This window comes from Marmota monax, unplaced genomic scaffold (genome assembly GCF_021218885.2).
Source record: "Marmota monax isolate L192 unplaced genomic scaffold, Marmota_monax_Labrador192_F-V1.1 WCK01_AAM20220418_F8-fsc00108, whole genome shotgun sequence".
Lineage (NCBI taxonomy): Eukaryota > Metazoa > Chordata > Mammalia > Rodentia > Sciuridae > Marmota > Marmota monax.
Window position 1 is genome coordinate 2,892,080 of NW_026694593.1, and position 18,596 is coordinate 2,910,675.

The 18,596-nt window shown below is 51.4% G+C and overlaps 1 protein-coding gene across 2 annotated transcripts in view; it reads left to right on the forward strand.

Moving 5' to 3' along the window:
* Gatad2b (GATA zinc finger domain containing 2B) overlaps positions 1 to 4,481 on the forward strand; it is a 94,005-nt gene extending 89,524 nt beyond the window's left edge. For both annotated transcript variants that reach the window (XM_046421767.2, XM_046421768.2), the window contains exon 11: positions 272 to 4,481. In XM_046421767.2, coding sequence (XP_046277723.1) covers positions 272 to 405 — 134 coding nt within the window. In that variant the 3' untranslated portion in view covers positions 406 to 4,481. The remainder of the gene's footprint in view (positions 1 to 271) is intronic.
* The last annotated feature ends 14,115 nt before the right edge of the window (positions 4,482 to 18,596 follow it).

Below are 18,596 nucleotides of genomic sequence, written 5' to 3' on the forward strand. Positions count from 1 at the left end.
CAGTGGTAGAGCACTTGCCTAGCATGTGTGAGGCACTGGATTCAATCCTCAGCACTGCATATAAATAAATAAATAAAGGTATTGTGTTCATCTACAACTAAAAAAAATATTCAAAAAGAAAGAAAAGAAATAAAGCTAGCCAAGCATAGATAGATGTAGTTAAACTCTGGTGTTCCCTCCCCATCTCCAAATCTGCAGCCCCAAAGTATAGTACTGAAGGCAGTGTCATTTCCTCTTTTAATACCTTTCCATTTTTCTCTCCTGGGTCTAGGTGTCAACATTGCATATTTGAACACTGGCATTGGAGGACACAAAGCCCCCAGTTTGGCAGACCGACAGCGTGAATACCTTTTAGACATGATCCCTCCCCGGTCTATATCGCAGTCCATCAGTGGACAGAAATAACGCCTGTTCCACTTGTACTCCCCCAACCTTGAATCCTTTACCCTTTCCTCTCCCGTTACCCCCAACTTCCGTCGCATGCAGTGCCTGTACTGGTGCCTACCATACACGGAAAGCAAAACTGAAAAACAGAAGACAAAAAATAGAAATCAACAAGAAAACACACGCCCTGCCCTGCCACCTCCCCTTTATTCACTGCTGCGATCTGTTCTCCTGCCGCTCTATCTTCTCTTTGATTTTCTTTTAACAGTGAGGTGGATCTTTGCCTCTGATAGAGGTCAGAAGGAGGTCCTGGGGAGAATTTAAGCCCTCTGACGTGTGTTTCTAAAGTTTGTTTTATGCTACAATTATTATCATTTTTAATTATACTGTGTGTCCTCCCTTTGTTCAGTGGACGGTTAAACCTTTCCCCCCCCCCCAGTCTTTTTCTTTTTCCTTCCTCCCTTTCTTCCTTCCTCCCTCCCTCTCTCTTTTTTTTTTAATAAACACAATGACATTCAGTTCAATGATAGGAGCATTGCAGATTGCAGTAGGATCCTCAGCTGCCAAGTAGGACGTGACTGGGAGTATTAGGGGCAAAGATTTTGAATGCACTTAACCTGAGTTGTGGGGTGAGTGGCATCAAGCAAGGAGGATTAACACCCTAGCTGTGGGTGTTTTGGGGATGGGCAATTTAGGAGACAGTGTTTTAGTATTGATGTTTGGCTCTAAGAAAGAAAGGAAAGAACCTGCAAGGAGAAGCTTTAAAACAACTGCCCTGGAATTTACTTAGGAAAGGAGAAGAAAGAAGTATGATAGTTAGCATAATGATAAGCCAAGGAGGACTGAGACCAGGTCCTGGCCTCTGGATGCTGGAGGAATACAGTTGGTCTCCTGACCCCAGGGGTATGGAAGTCTGTTCCAAGCCAACTAGCCCAAAATAGCTTCATCTAATTTCCTTTGTAAAATTGTCCCTCCACCCCACTCTCACTCCCTTTTTAAAAATCCTAATCTTCCCCCCGCTAACTACAGCCCCTGGTTGTTCCCAGGCTGTTTTTTTGCTGGTGTCCTAGAAGTTATATGAGTATGAATGAGTCAAGTGACAAAAGTTGAAAATAGAGGAAGAGATTTCTCTCCTAGCAGTTGAAAGTCATACATTTGTCTGTCCTTCACCCTCTAAGTGCAGGGAGGTAAGAGAAAGGGCCCTAATCAGCCTGGAGTCCTGCCCTGACTGTGCTGCACAGACTGCAGAACCAGCTGCTTGATGCCAAACAGCTCACTGTCAAGACCAACTCTGGACCTCTGCTCTACAAGTGTTGTCTTTCTCCCGCCCCCGCCCCCCATTCTATTAATTTTGCTCTTTTGTTTTTGTTTTTTTCTTAAGTGCTACTAATGTAGAGAATGAATTGAATTGTGCAATGTTGCTGTTCTGGGGATTAGGGAGATTAGCATCCCATTTGCCCACACTGTGGGGGAAGGGGGTACGGACCAGGCTGTTTTTTGAGGTAAGGGAAGGCCCTTAAAAGGAAGGGTTTCTGCCCTCCTCGGTAGTTGACACCCACCTGCCTCTCCAGCTCCAGAAGCTGCCAGAGTGCGCTGGGGACGCAGAGTGGTGTGAGGAGTTAATATTTTGCCCTTGAAAGCCACCTGAGGAAGTTCCCTCGTTTTTATTTTTTAAAATTAAATAATTTTTTTAAAGTAAAAAGGCACTTTTAAAATTAACACATACACACAAACTGCACATCTTCCCCATAAAATTTGGGGGTAGGGTGGGAAAAGGAGCTGAAATCAGGCTTAGTCCCCCACTCTGGCCTCTACTCCCCACACCCCAGTGCCACTGAGGGTGATTATACTGGCCCTACGGGCCATCCTGGCTTTTTTTCTTTCCTACCTTCCCCCAAATTTCATTGAGCACTTAATAAAGGAGCAGAGATACAGCCAGTGTCTGGGCTCCCCAAGTGGTGAAATGGTCTGAAAGCTAGACGCTAGTACCAGGTAGTGTCAGGTCGTTTCGAGTATTTTTCTGGGGAATGTCATACCCCTGACTGTAAGTGGTGGGAGAGGGAGGGGGGTTAATGGAACTGGGTCTGGGATTATTTTAAAATTATATATATATATATATAAAGATATATTCTTACATCTTTTCTTTGCCCTCTGTGCTTTGAAAGCACTGGATAAATCGTTTGGTTTTGCTTTTCTCTCTTCCACAAAATTGGAAGCTTTTTTTTTTTTTTTTCCCCTTCATGTTTTTCCTACAAGTCATTTTGCCTTGTGGCATGTCTGTCTAGCCTCCCCCACCCCATGATGAAGTGCCATTTCTGTTATGTCTCCCTGACCCCCAGCTCAGAGGTGCTCAGAGGTACAAGGTGCCCAAGTTTGTCAGTTGAGATTAAAAGTTAGGAACAGAGAATGTGCAATACCTTCTGGCTGGGGGCTGTCCCTGCCCTGAGCTGAGTCCCTGCCCTGGGAGCCAGGCCACCTTAAATGGGATTTGGAAGTAAGATGTGTAGAGATGGGGAGTGGTGGGGAAGGAAAGCCCATAGTCCCGTGTCTGCTTAGGTGCTGAGACCATAGGGGAGAGGGTAGAATCTTTCCTGTTTTAATCCCCTCTGGGTCGATTACATAGACGCTGCTTATTAACTAGTATAGCTCTGTGACCCTTTGTTCAATTGCTGAGGTTTGATTTCTTACCCTCTCCACCCCATCTTCATACCCTTCCCAAGGATTAGTGATGGGGCAAGTTCTCCTTAATCATGGTAAAGCATTAGCCTCCACTCCCCACCTTCCTTCTCCCCATCTTCTGTCTTCCTCAAGTCTCTGCTTTTTCATCTGATTGTCTCGTTCCCTCCAAGTCTAGTGTTGCTATCATCCCTAGGCTTTGTAGACACTAATCCTGTGCCCTGAGGATGGGAGGAAAGACCTTGTGTTCACAGAGTTGTCCTTTACCCTGGACCTTTGAGTTTCCAGGTATTATTAGAGTGAGGGTCCCACAAGTTGTGCCTGGCTTCCTCCAGACCCAGTGGCACTAAAAGCACTCATTCATGGATGGTGTCTTAACTCCCTAGAAACCTGAGACAGGTGGATTAGTGGTAAGACTTGGGTAAAACTGGGAGACAGAGGTCCTTATTTGTCAGTTTTATTTTGTCACTTGACCACAGCATCTGGACTCCCTCCATCTCTGGAATAAGTATTTCCCCCACATTTTTGGATTTATGTATGGTAGACATTTTTTTTTTTTTTTAAAAGACACAGATAAATGTTTTCCTGCTTTGGTTACCTTTCCTTTTCCCTTTGAAAGGAATTAGCTGTAGAACTGCTTTGTAAAGATGCTTCTTGATATTTTACTTTTGTTCCTTTTCCCCAACCATTCCCTTTTCTCCCCATTTCTCCCGAAGGCATAACCCTTCTCTCCACACACCCTACCCCATCCCAGTCCTAGGCTCCCTTCCCTCTCATCAAGATCTTCATTAGCTTATGATATTTGCTGCCGAGATGTTATAACAAGGACTCATTCGTGTATATAAGCTATTTCTTGATCCATTTAAAAGGAATTGTACATTGTGTAGAAAAAAAAAAAAACCTGAAAAAGAGAAAAAAAAAAAAAGCCCTAGCCATGGATATTGTGAAACTGTGTTATGTCATTTTGTAATGTGCCCGTTTGTGTATGATCCGTGCAAAAGGGTTTCTGGGGAAGGGGAGGGGGTAGGGAGGCAGGGCTGTGGAGGGTGGGTAGGGGAGTGGGCCGGGCCCAGCACACTGAGACTGGCAGCTGCTCCAACCCCATCCCTCCTTAGAGATGCCACCTCCCCCACCACCCACCCCTAATTTGTGCCTTGCCTCCCCACCCTGGAGTAGTCCCTCCGGGTCACCAGCACTGCCTTGGCAGAGCCCACTCCCTACCCTAACCTGCCCACCCTCCCTGCCCCCCAGCATTAGGTTGATACTGTGGGGAAGTGCTGGGGTTTGGGAGGCAGCCGAGGAATGGGGCAGTTCCCCGGGGGCATCGAAACCAAGTATTATTATGAATTGTAATTGTATTTGCACTGTTTTTTTTCCCTCTGATTGCATCAGCATATATACAATATACCTATATAACAAAATTCAGTGTCAAGCTTTCTTATGCAAGGGATTTCCCCCATCTCACCCCCACCCCCCCCACAAAAAGAAAGAACCTAGTCTAATGGACCTTTGAAGATGAATTGTCAGGGGATGGTAGGAAGAAAGGACCCCCTTAGGAGGTCTCACCTTTTGAGAGCCACAGCTATCTGCACAGTTTTAGACTATGAATTGAGGTGAGGTTGGGTTCCTGTGAATGCTGGAACGATTTGTCCAGGACTGTGGAGAATATTAAATAAAGATAAACACCAGTACAAAGAGTGACATGGCCTGGAGACCTAGGGTCTCCTAACTTGGCTGTGTGCTCTTTGGTAGTGTTATTTTTGTGGGTCTCAGGTTTTTTTGTTTGTTTGTTTGTTTTAATCTGTGAAGGATGAAATCATCTGGCCACCAGTGTTGAGGTTCTGAGCTTCTTTCCCTCCTGCCAAAAACAGAAATCAGCTTGAGGTGAAGGAAGTGTTGGGCTGAGACAATAGGGAGGAAATGAAAGCGACTAATGTTGAAGTAGTTACATATGTGACAGTGCCCTTGGAGAGCTGGCAGTCAGTCCCTTGCTTTAAGTTTTTTTGTAAGAGGTGGCAGAGTGATGTTCAGGAGGGCAGTTAGACCAGTGATATCTTTGCCCTCGTGTTTCTAATTGAGAGCAGGGATCAGGCCCCAAGCCCATCTCAACCAACTACAAAGCCCTTAAGGATGGTTGACCTTGGATGCCCAGTGTTTGGTCTAGTTACTTCCTTTGTGAGCTACAGGATATTGAACTTCCCCTGTCGTCTTGGTGACAAAATGCAAGAGCCCACATCTTTCCTTCCCTCAGTTCCAGTCTGAACCCCTAAAGGCAGCTTTTTCACAGTCTGTCGTCTTCAGGGGCTCAGTTTCCCTTAGCCTGGGCTGAGTACTCCCACTCTCTAACTTCCTGGCTGGTAAAGCCTGGAGAGGTACAGGATGATGGGTGAGGCCTTGGTGAAGGTGGAAGGATGGATTGGGGTTTGGGGTGGGGTGGGGAGCAGGGAGGTGGGATGGGAAATGGCCTTCCCTGAACAGGGTGGGTGGGAGGGGAACAAGACCCTTTTGCACAACTCTTAAGTTTCCTTTTTTTTTTTTTCTTTTTTTTTCTTTCTCTTTTTCTTTCTTTCTTTTTTTAAATCTCATTCTAATTTTCTGCATTGTTTGGGAAATAAAGTGAAAAATCTAAGACCAATAGAAACTGGTTTTCAAAAAAGGTAAATACACTCCCATCTGTTTCAGATGCTGCTGATCATTTCAGCAGTGACAGATTCAAATAATAAGCTAATTTTTGGAGAAAGGATTAAAAGAAAAAAAACTTTGTAATATTTATCACTTGCAAGCTATGTTTAATAAAGAAAGGAATGGTTTCTAAATTTCCCTGTGGCTTGTGCTTTAGTCATGGGGTGGGGGAGGGGCAGTTTGATGGGAGAATTTTAGGGGTAATTGGAAGGTGAGCTATCACTTATACTCCCTACAGTCCACTGATGGTGTGTCTTTGATTTGTACATTTTAATTACGATTACTTAAAGCCCTTTCCTATTTCTCTGTACTTTCTTTTCTCTATTTCTAATATTCCAAAAGCCGCTGACCCCCATTTCAGTTACCTGATGAGTTAATGTCCAAAGATATCAGGTGTGGTTGAGTGGGTCTCCATTTTCTCCTAGAGAGAGGTGCCTCCTGGCTGCCCTTGGCCCTTCCTGTCTAGTAACAGTCATTTGGAACTCTGGCTTCTTTAGGTGGGGCCTTATCACAGTAGGGGTTCCTGCTGCTCTTTTCATAGGATGCTGCAGTCTGTCCTTCCTGAACAGCCTAAATGCAGCATCTCCAAAAAGATGCAGAACTGCATGCTCACCTCCATGTCACCCTTCAAAGTTTTCCTTTGAACCCAGAGCATGAACCAGACCCCTTTTTATTTTACTTTCCATTTTGTCTTTTTATTTCCAACAAAGTACTCAGACCAGGCCCAACCAAAGGAGAAGACTTGAAGTCTGGGCTGCTCTTAACCCCTTGTTTGCCTTCTACATTTTATACTCACAGATACTTCTGCACCTTGTGCAAAGCATCCCTGTGGAGGGCCAGGACCCAGCCTTTCTGAAATCTTGTCCTTGGTACTAGCAGTATTCTACATGAGCACAGCAACAGTATTTGGGGTGCCCCAAGCCCTGGGCTTTCCTTTCCCTGAGACCCTCCCCCTTTTTAGCACAGTATGGAACAGCTTTGGAAGGAGAGGCTGGTTGGGGTGGAGGCTGGGCCTTTGACTTTACAGCATGACAGCTGGATGAAGAGGGACTATGGGGTGCTGAGTGCCACAGACTGGCAAAGGGACTGGTAAAGAGACGCTCTTTGGGCCCCTCAGATTGGAGGGGATGATAAGTGGGATACTCCACAGCCTCTGAGCCCATTCTACAAGGGATTCAAGGCCACCAAAACCCCAAGTCAAACTAATCTCTTCAAAATAGAAATCAAATGGGGAGGGATACCCTGAAGAGGGACCAATGCTTTGGATCTGGGAAGGGGCAATGGGAATTTGGTTGCTCAAAGAAAGACTTGTGGTGTTGGGTGGGGGGGGGGGGACAATGAACTTGGCTCTCCCTTTGCCCATTTGCTGACTCAGACTATGTTACTAGTCCCTCTGTCAGACTTCAGCTTGAGCAGGAAGAGAAAAACAAATCTCAGACTCGCATTCTGGTTTTGAGATGGACGTGGTGACAAAGCCCCTTGTCTTGTTTCTCCACTTTGAAGGAACATTTAAAGCTATAAATCTCTGGATAGGTCCATATTTGGGTCAAGAGGGGTTCTAAGGCAGGAGTCGCTATTGAGTAACTCCAGCTGCCTTGGCCTAGTTGAAGGTTATTTGGTATGCTGCCTGGAAGGACGCAGATTGTCCCGTTTCTTGATCTAGAAGGCGGAACAAAAACCACACCACTTTCTCTCCTGCCATGGCCAGGCCTGCCCCTCCCCAGATGGGGCTGAGGCACCTTTGGTTTCCTCCTGACTCCGGAGTAACAGGAACAGATGAGGTTGATTCTTTGGTGGATCCAGAGTTAAATGATATCTGGGAGGAAGCCAATTTGGAGGGCCCTAGGCTAAGAGCTGTGCCATGGTCACCTGGGCCCCTGTCCCAAGTCCTCAAGCACACCAGTTGCCCCCCTACTCTGAGCCTGGCCTGCATGAGCTGCAGCTCTGTCTGCTGCAGGCTCAGATGCTTGGGACCCCTGTCTGCAGAAGAGGCTTCCCAGACAGAAAGTGTCGGCACCATGACCTGTCTGGGACCTCCCTCCATCTTAGAATGGACCCTGACCTTCACCCTGTTCCATTTTTCCCAGAGATGGAGAGGGTCACCCCTTCTTGCTCCTGGGTGGCAGGGAAACTGGCTCTGGCCTTGTTGTCCACCTCTGGTCTCCATTTTGGGAGTAGCAGTTTTCTCTGCCCATTTGGTAGCCCAGCAGGCCTCCCTCCACTCCTGGTACCACACGACTGAAGAGAACTGCCTGCAGTCCACCTCGTTCTCCTTCCTAAGTTTGGTGAGTGAGGGAGAAGGGCTCTGTCTCCATCTTGTCAAATGCCACAGTCATGACTCTCCTTAACAGTTTTCCACATTACCTGGGGCTTACCTATGTCTCCAGCTGAGGAAGAGACAGGGGAGTGAGCTGTTTCGCCTTGGCCGCAGGAACATCTGGTGTGGGACTTGGATAAGGACCCTGGCCACTGGACAAACTCTGGGGGAGCTGGGCAGGCAATGGAAGGGAGGAAGGCAGGAAGGCACCATGAGGCCCTGTCTCTTTCCCCCATCCCACCTGGGTCTTCTCCTGGTCCAGGGAGACCTCCCAGGACCCTCCCAGCCCACCCTCCCGGGGGCTCACCCTGCACTAGCAGGGACACCCTGTGCCCTGCGCCAGACAAGCATGCCCAGCCAGTTGGCAGCACAGACATAGACACCAGAATGCTGGACCCACACATCTGAGATCATGGGATTCCCAGTGCCCAGGACTCAAATGCCCTCCACAGCAATGGAGCGGCCATCTGTGGGAAGGCACTCAGGTCAAGGCTGGAAAAGGCTGAGGACTGGGTGGGGCCAAGGTGGGGGGATGGGGCAGCTGCTCACCCAGGCGGCTCCAGGAGACAAGTGGCCTTGGTGGCGGTCACAGTGGCAATACACTCCAGCACTGCTGTTTGGTGCACCGTGAGCGTCAAGTCCTGAGGCCCAGACAGGATCTCTGGCCCCTGCAGCAGCTGCGGGTGCCCTGGGTGTTGGAAATGGCACACTGGATCAGAGAGAGCCCTTTCCCATCCCCTGTCCTCACTTCTTTTTTTTAACCGGTGCGTTATAAACATACACAATGGCGAGATTCGGTGTCTCATGTCGGTTCATGCACCCCTACACTCACTGCCGCTCCAAGTGCCCCCTTCAGCCCACATGCTTTGTGTTTCTTCCCTGATTCACAAACACAGGAGCTGCCTAGAGTCCCCTGGCAGTGCAGATTAGGCAGGCCCCAGCTACCGAAGGAGGAGGAGGAGGAGAGGGAACTTGCTCCTCAGGTGTCCCCAGGGCAGGGCCTGCAGCCGGGACATTTGCTTCCCAGAGCGCCCCCCCTGGGGAAGGGGTGGGACCAACTTCCTTTACTGAGGCACCCCAGAGCTAGAAGACCCTCCCCCAGAAAGACCCCAAAGAATTCCGCCTGCCTCAGCTGTTAGGAGAAATGCAGGCATTTTCCCCCAATAGATTCCCATCTTAGATCTAAAGCACAGCACGGCTTCATTTGATGCCACACCTTCCCAAGGTTTTATTACTTGTTAAATTCTTTTTTGTTTGTTTTTCTTTTTGGTAAGGGTGTTTTATCACTGAGCCACTTCACCAGCTCTTTTTATTTTTAATTTTGAGACAGAGTCTTGCCAAGTTGTCCAGGCTGGCCTCAAATTTTTGATCCTTCTCTCAGCCTCCTGAGTCATTGGGATTACAAGTATGCACACCGAGACAGTCTTGCTGCTTAACTCAACAAACCCTCACCTGTACCAGGCACTGCCCTCATACAGGGACTGCAGCTGTGAACAACATGTATGTACCACACACCCTAGTCTTCCTTCTGCTGTCACTTTCATATTTTTGTTGCCACCTTATATTTTCTGAGCCTTTCTAATACACCTTTAGACCATGATGTCCTTGTTAAGAACTTTTCCCTGGGTGCTGTGGCACCCGCCTATAATCCCAGCGGCTCCGGAAGCTGAGGCAGGAGGATGGTGAGTTCAAAGTCAGCCTCAGCAATGCTGAGGCGCTAAGCACTAAGCAAGACCCTGTCTCTAAATAAAGTACAAAACAGGGCTGCGGATGTGGCTCAGTGGTTGAGTGCCCCTGAGTTCAATCCCTGGTACAACAACAACAAAAAAAAATAGCGTGCATCCTTAGGTGAACTTTTGTCAGAGATGTTTTAAAACATCTGTGCCCTGGTGCCCCTGGTTTCCCACATACACTTGCTTACATTTATACTCGGGAGCCCCCTAGTGGCTAATGCTGGCATGACTTCTCAGACACCTGTGGCCACTCCACTTCAGGCAGTCTGACCTCAGTCTGCCTCTCCCACCCAACTTGGCCTGCAAGTGAGGGTGTCCTGGGTGCTTCATCTGAGATACAAAGCTTTTCATCCTCATCCCAAAGAGAAAACATGTGCAAGTGTACACACACACACACACACACGCACACACACGTGCTACACACACATGTCCAAAACACAGGCTGACTGAGCCCTCACTCCAGAACCATCCAGGGTTCACCCTTGTACATTTGCATAAGGAAATTCCCTCTGCCCACCTTGCTGACCTCGGTCTGCTTCTCTTTGCTCATCCTTCAACACCCAGCTTGGTGTGGCTTAGTACAGAAGCCCCTGGCCATCCCTTGCTGAGCCCCGGCCGGGTTCCCACCCCATTTTTCCCTACTAGGTGGTGAGCTGGGAGCCCATGATGGAGCGAGCCTGCCTGACACCCCGAAGATCCTTGAAATTACAAAGTGTCTGACCTCAGACAACCACAGTATCCACACCCTCCCTCTCCCCAGCCCACCCCAGTCCTGCTTACCAGTCGGGGTCAGCTGGACGTCATGGATGTGGCGGGTACTGGCCACATTTCTTGCAACAAGGCGGTAGGTGCCCACATCAGCCTGGCTCATGTTGGTAATGTGCAGGATACCCCCAGGCAGCAGTGTGACCCTGAGGATACAGAAGTCACAAACCCACAGCCTGCTCCATGTCTCCTGTCCACCACCCCATTCCACTCCTGGCTGGTGCTCCCTGGTGGTCAGTGGGATTCAGGGCCGTGCCATTGTGCTCCCAGGAAATGGAGGGCTCAGGAGCCCCCTGGATCAGTCACTGGAAACGCACAACCCCACCCTGTACCTCGACCGACTCTGGGTGTTGGTGGGAGCAGGACAGACCTGAGTGTGGGGGCCACCTGAGTACCCAAGAGCAGCCCCGGGCCAGGCCCCGCCTCTGTGCCCACACGGCCACTCCTGCTGTCCTCACTGTGCAACCCCCGCAGTCGCAGTCTCGTCTCGGGTTTATGGCTTTTGTGGGTCATAAGAACTTTGTCTTTCTCCATTAAATTGTTCTTACATTTTACAGCTGCACTGGTATAAAGTGACACAAAGACAACTTTCAGCTGAACTCATTATGACTATTATTATCCTATTCATGCTTTTTCTTCTAATTTTAAAGAAATTAAAACATTTATTTGGGCCTAGTAGGCGCCCAAGGCACTGTGCACTCATGTCCAGTGGCCGAGCCAACCCTTCCAGGCCCACTTTGGGCAGCTCTGTGCCCTGTGGGTGCCCCTGAGTTGCCCCCGTGCACTTCTGTCCCCATCCCCAGGAGCAGCCCTGTCACTCACTTGCCAGCTCTACCCTGGCCCCCTGCCTCCCATAGTGGTTCTGGGCCACACAGTGGCACTCATGGGCACAGGATGAGGGATTCCAGTGGGAGGACAGGGAACCATCTGGCATCAGATGGTACCACCAGCAGACCATCCCGCTACCAGGAAGTGGACACAGGTGTCTCCCCTCCCCTGGGCAGGCAGCACCAGCGGGCGCCCCCACATGGCCACTACATCCCCAGGCTCCCCCAACAAAGGCCAGTTCAGAGCCTGCAGCATAGCCTTAGGGACAGTCAGCACAGCCTGGACACGGTGGTCTCCTGGGGCCCAACCCCTGCCCACTGCCTGCCCCTCAGTTGTGATGCTCCCTGTGCCTGAGCAAGGGACCAGAAGACAGGACTTTGACCATGGAGGGGTTTGGGGGTAGCAAGGGGGGAGCTGGGAGGGACAGCAGGGCCTGGCTGGCTGAGCAGAGCTGGCCACTGTCCGACTGGCCTGGCGGGCAGCCTGATTGATGGCCTCTTTCAGTCAGGCCCTGGCAACAGGGACGGGGTGGGGTGGGCACAATGGTGAGGTCAGGGGTTGAGGCGCAGGCATTGTGCTCCGGGGGGACAATGGGGTGGCTCCCTCCCTCCCCTGCCAGCCCAGCTGCCTGTCTGCCCACAGGGTCACCTTCCCAGGACTCCTGTTCTCCCCTTTTCCCCTCCTGCCACTGGGACCCCAGCCTCTGAATGGAGGAGGCACATGCTTAGGCTCTCACACACTCATGGAGGACGCACACACTCCGATTCGAAATCACAACCTCACAGCCCACCTTACTCAGCGCACAAGCACATTCTATCCCACACACACTCCCAAGGTCACAAGCCAGGTCCCCACTAGACATCTCGACAGACTCAAAGTCAAACACATGACACAGGGCCACAGGCACCAAAGTCAAGGCCCAGAGAGCACGAGGAGAGCTGTGAACATTCGCGCGCACACACACGCACAGAAACGTGTATGCACACGTGCACACACACACACATGCACACACGGACACACACACGCACGGATATGCACACATGGACACACGGACACGCACACACATGTGCACACATCACACGGATACAAGACACACATGTGCACACACCCACATGCACGCAGGCACACATGCACACACGCGCACACAGATACACATATGCACACGCACGCGCACACCACAGCTCGGCCGGCATTGGGGAGCCCTGGAGGGACAGACAGTGGCCTCTGAGGGGCCCACAGGCCGAGGTTCTCCAAGCGGCACATCCAGGAGGACATTCTGGGCCCGGCCTCTCACAGACCCATGCTTGCCCCGCCCCTTTCCCAAACCATGTGACCTCCCGGCTCCCAGGACTGTGCCCCAGGTCTCCTGCAGAAAGCCCTCCTTCCCCTGCCCCGCCCCGCCCCCCGCCCCGCCCCCTGCCCCGCCCCCTGCCCGGCCCCCTGCCTCCCGGTCCCCAGCCTCCCTCTGCTCCTCCCCAGTCGCCTCCAGGCTCCTCCAGGCTCCTCCAGCCCCGTCTCCCCACCGCCCTCCTGCGGCTTCTCCCTCAGGCCCTCCCCGAGCCCCCTCCGTACCCCGACCCCTCCCCGTACCCCAGCCTTGGAGCAGCCCAGCCCCAGCCCCTGTCTGCAGGCCTGGCCCCCTCAGTCCCAGGGCTACTTCCCAAGCGGCCCTGGCCATCTGCCTTCAGCCTGGGGCCCGGGCTGTGGGCACCCCCAGCCCACACTTAGGAGACAGTGTTGGGGCTCTGGCCTTGTTTGGGGGATCCCGGGATCTGGGGCTGAGTCTTGGCCGGGGGCTGGGGACTGCGATCCTGCCCTCCGCCCTCCTGGAGCCGGGTCTCTTTCTGCTTCCAGCCTGAGCCCCTTCCCCACCCCTATCTTCACTGTCCCCTCCCTCCAGGGCCTGGACCCAGACGCGGAGACCGCAGGGCAGTGGTGGGAGGGAGGGCCAATGAGAGCAGGGCAAAGTTTGGGGTCAGACCCGTCCCTTTCTCCGCCTCCAGAATCTTCCCCCAGCCCCCTGCTCCCGCTGAGACGGTGACTGAAGTTCTAGGGCTTCCTCAAGCCCATGGGGTCTAGCGGCTGAGCAGGGTGGCTCCGAGATCGGTTGGGGGCCCTGGGGCGGGGTGGGGGGGGTAGAGGCACCCACCCCCCTTTCCCAGCAGAGCCACCGTCCCAGGTGCTGAGCCGGGGTTCAGGGAGGGGCCTTACCCCCTTGTTGTGGTCACAGCCCCCACCCCAGACACGTCCCCCTCACCATTTTCATAGTGTCATTTCCCAAAACTGTTCTCTGTTCTTCCTGGGACAATGGATTGGGGCCAGCGAGTGGGAGGTGGGACTCGGCCTCCACCCGCCCAGCCCACGCCTCCTTCCCTCGCCAGACTGACCACCTAAAAGGTGCACAAGGACGGGGTACTCCTTGAAAAGGGGTCTGGGACCAGAAGGACCTGCCTTTGCAGCAGGAACCCATCAGCTCCAGCCTCCCCCCAAAGCAGTGTCCGGAAGGATGGCGGGTGCTCCTGGAAGTGTAAGGAGGCATGGCAGGGGTGGGGTTTGGGTGGGCAAGACTGGCCACAGCAGACAGGCTTCTACCCTAGGCTCTCCAGCCAGGCTGGCCCCAGCACCGCCTCTCCCTGGAGCCAGCCAGCTTCACTCTTCCCGGCAGCTATGTGGCTGGCTTGGCCCTGGGCAGTTCAGGCTGCCCAGGGCACTTACACCCAGGCTCCAGTCCTTGCCATCACCTCCTAACCTGCTCGCAGCCTCTCTTGTCCAGCTCACCTCCACAGCCTCTCCCAGCTCCCAGCCTCCCTCAGCTCAGCCTCCTCCTCCCAGAAAGCCATCCTCAGGGTCTGCGTCACCAGACTGGGCTACCTGATGCAGATTCCCACCCCTCCCCAGAGGGGCCTCCTGAGTCAGGACACTTGAGCAGGGAAAGCACATGGGGCCCAGGATCAGGGAGGGAAGGCCCAAGTCACTTACTAGCTGTGGGTCATTAGATAGGCAAACTGACCACAGTGCTTTGAACATGTGGAACCTGCCCCTGTTCCTGGCTAGGAAGTGCCACCCCATGGAGAGGGCACCTGGGAGATGTGCTGGCAGGTCTCTCTGCTGGGAGTGGCCCCTCTTTTCTTCCCCCTCCATCAGCCCCACGGCCCAGGGCTCTTGCTCCTCTGGCTTCCCAGCTCCCCCAGGCTCTTCTGCAGCAGACCTCTGGCAGATGAAATCCCCTGAGGAGCCTTGGCACGCCTGGGACCCTGTCTTCCCATCCTATGTCCTTTCTGTCCACTCGCTCTGTGTGGGTCCCCAGCATTTCCTCCTGACTCCCTCTCTGTCTATTTGTCTCCCATTGGTTATTGGCAGAACCGGGTCCCTGGAGAGATCCACGTCCTGTTCCCCAGATCCTGCGAAGAGGCTGGGGTACATGGTGAGGGGAACAGGTTCCTAATCAGTTTTTTTCTTTTTTCTTTTTTTGGTACCGGGGATTGAACTCAGGGCACTCCACCACTGAGCCACGTCCCAGCCCTATTTTGATTTTATTTAGAGACAGGGTCCCACTGAGTTGCTCAGGGCCTTACCTCCATCCTCCTGTCTCAGCCTCCCAAGGCTCTGGGATTACCGTGGCACCCAGCTTCACTTGGCTCTGACGTGGCAAACATGAGGCCCCCTGAGTTTAGTACTGAAAGGGGGGACAGGGAGGGAGGGGGAAGGCAGGGAGGGAGGGAAGGAGGAAGCAAGAGAGGAGGAGAGGAGGGGAGAGGGAGGTAGGATTCTCCAGGGTCACCTGGTGATCACAAAGGGCCTTACAAGCGGGAAGAGGCAAAGGGTAACAGAGGAAGCGTGACCGTGACCGCGTGACCATGGAAGACAGTCAAAGCCATGGGAGGTGCTGATGCCATGTGTGGAGGGTCCATCTGGCTGCTGGCTTTGAAGACGAAGGAGGAGCCCCACAGACCAAGGACTTGGTGTCCTCTAGGAACAAGAGGACTCTCCCGGAGCCTCAGGAGGGAACAGGCCCTTCACATCCCAAGTCCATTTCAGTGACGCCCTGTTAGACGTCAGGCCTGACTGCAGACTGGTAGTGTTCCTGTGTCCCCTCCCTCCCCCTCCCCGCCCCCCCAGGTCCCCTTCCTGTCGGTGCTGACATTGTCATCATGACAGTTCATTCACACCTGCTGGTTGTGCCTGTGTTCCCTTTACCACTGTGTGAGTCCCAGAAGGGCGGGTGTGGACATACCCCTGGCTTTGGGGCCACAGGCCAGCTCCAGGCTCCTAAGGAAGGAGGGAACCCCCGCTGGTTTTGCAAACCCATACCCAGAACTCACTCCACTCTGTGGGGTCCCAAGCGCTGGAGCCCAGCCCTCAAATCCTGCTCAGACTTCCGCCACCCCCACCTGGGCTCCCGCTGTCCCACCTGTGAGCTCCCAAGTCTCTGCCTGAGGCTATGCAGGATCCAGTCCTGGCCAGTGCCCAGGCCCCCCCTGCAGTCCACCCACCTGGGGTTTCACAGGCCCATCCTCTATCCCCGTTTCCCCTTCCTCCAATAGTATTTTCAAAGGAATCCAGGACACCACATCATTGCACATCTCTGTACTCATGTGTAGCTTTGAACAATTAGAAGCCTCTTTTCATAACCATAACACCATTATTAAATCTAACAAAATTAACAATGATTCCTTAATATCCTCTAATACCTGGTCCATAAACGGATTTCCCTGATTGTCTTAGAAATGTCTTTTTAGTGTTCTTTTCTTTTCTTTCTTTCTTCTCTCACCAAGGACAAGCTCTATCCAGAAGTGGGTGCAGGCCTGTAACCCCAGCAACTAGGGAGGCTGAGACAGGAGGATCCCAAGTTCAAGGTCAGTCTCAGCCACCTACTGGGACCCTCAACAATTTAGCAAGATCTTGTCTCAAAATAAATAAATAAATAAATCAATAAAGAGGACTGGGAATATTACTCAGTGGTAAAGTGCCCCTGGGTTCGATTTCAATTCCCAGTACCTAAAAAAAGGTTCATTCACTACATGAATTGTTGAGACTCTTAAGGGTGTAATCAGAAGTTCGCCCTGTCCCCTGACCCCTCATCTCCCCATCTGAATGCCAATGAGTTGTTGAGACACTGGGTGAACTGTCCAGTGGAACCTCCCATATTCTGGACCTGCAGGTTGTCTTTCTTTGGTGCCAGCATGTCCTTTATGAGGGGTGCGGGCTATACCTCTATTTAGTCAGGTTTCACTTTAGGCAAGAGACTTTATCAGGCGATGCTGACACCACGCGCTGTGTTTCCTCAGGGCACATGTCGGGTCTGGTGGCTCACTTTTGGTGATTCTAAGACTGATGAGGGGCTTCTGGGACTGACAACCTGTGTGCTCTACTATGAAGACTTCCCCTCAACCTTGTATCCAATAGTTGGATCCATTGAAGATAACTGCCATTTTATTATGGGTTGCCAAATGATGATCTTCCAGTTTTGGGGGGGATGGGGATTGAACCCTGGAGCGTTGTGCCCCTGAGCTACATCCCTAGCCCTTTTTATTTTCTATTTTAAGACAAAGTCTCACTGAGTTGCCCAGGCTGGCCTTGAACTTGATGTCATCCTGGCTCTTGACATCCTCCTTCGGAGCCACTGCGATCACAGGTATGTTTCACGGTGCCCGTGTGATCTTCCAGTTTCTACAATTCCTTTTTCGTATTTTTTACTTATTAACTGGAATTCTGTAAGTAACAACTCTCACCTGGTGTGAGTAATCAGTGGCTCCGGAGGCTGAGGCAGGAGGATTGCGAGTTCCAAGCCAGCCTCAGGAATTTAGCAAGGACCTCAGCAACTCAGTGAGACCCTGTCTCTAAATAAAAATACCAAAAAGGCTGGGGACGTGGCTCAGTGGTCGAGCCCCCCCGGGTTCAATTCCCAGGACCAAAACAAACAGGGAAAAAAACCTCCCCCCACCAACCAAAAAAAGACAGACCAGCGAACTGTGGCACTGTCCTCTATCAGCTAGGACAATCTGATATCCCGAATAGAGTTCACATTGAGAGAAGGGACAAACGTTGGGTTCTTTCTCTTTGTTTTTCAGAGTTCCGAGGGGGGGTCTCCAGCCAGGGTGTTCCTCCTGTTCCTCCGGCTTTCTCCTTCTTTGTAGCTCCCTGCTCTGAACTGATACTTTTTAAACATTCAGGGTTCCCAGGGCGACATCAGTCTCTTTGACGTTCAGATTGCCCTGTTCCAGGGGGGAGGAACCCGTGTCCTTTTCCTTCTACCTGTTCCAGGGTATCTACTTTCTGGCACAAGACGTCCCAGGATCGGCTTGTTCCGAGTATGTCCTGCCCTGGGACTGGAACCCACCTTCTTCCAGGAGCTGGGCACCACGAGATGACCTCTGGTGGTTCTTTGTTTCCAGGCTGCTTTCCCCCAGTGCTGGGGCCTCACATGGTAGGCAAGGAGTTTTTTTTTTTTGGACAGGGTCTCATTGTGTTGCTCATCTTGTCTAGGACTCCTGGGCTCCGAGGGTCCTCCTGCCTCAGCCTCTCAAGCAGTGGGACTAGGGAGCAGCCACCAGGCTTGGCAAGCTTCAAGGATCCATGCGCCCTCTCTTCTTCCTGTTCCCCCTCCCTCCCTCTCTCTCTCTCTCTCTCTCTCTCTCTCTTTTTTTTTTTTTTTTTTTACTTTGGAGACAAGGTCTTATTAAATTGCTGAGACTGGCCTGGAGCTTGTGAAGGTCCTGTTTTAGGCTCCTGAATAACTGGGATTACGTGCCTGGGCTGTGGTTCCCAGCTACAAATCACATGTCTGACAGAGGACTGATGTCCCAATAAGAGAAAGCTTTTTTGGCTGGGGCTGTGGCTCCGTGGTGGAGTGCTGGCCTAGCATGTGTGAGGCACTACATAAAAATAAATAAAATAAAGGCCCATGGACAACTCAAAAAAAAGTAAAAGTTTTTTTTTTTTCAATTTTTTTAGTTGTAGTTGGACACAATCTTTATTTAAAGATATCTATCTTGAAAGAAAGAAAGAAAGAAAGAGCGCTTTTTATAATTCAATGACTAAAAAAAAATAAATACCCAATTAAAAACAAAGATTTTGAATTGACATTTCTCCAGAGAAGATACACAAATGGCCAGCAAATACATAAAGAGATATACAACATCATTAGCCATCAGGAAAATGGAAATCAAAACCATGATAAAATTAACATCATAATCATTAGTATTGGTATG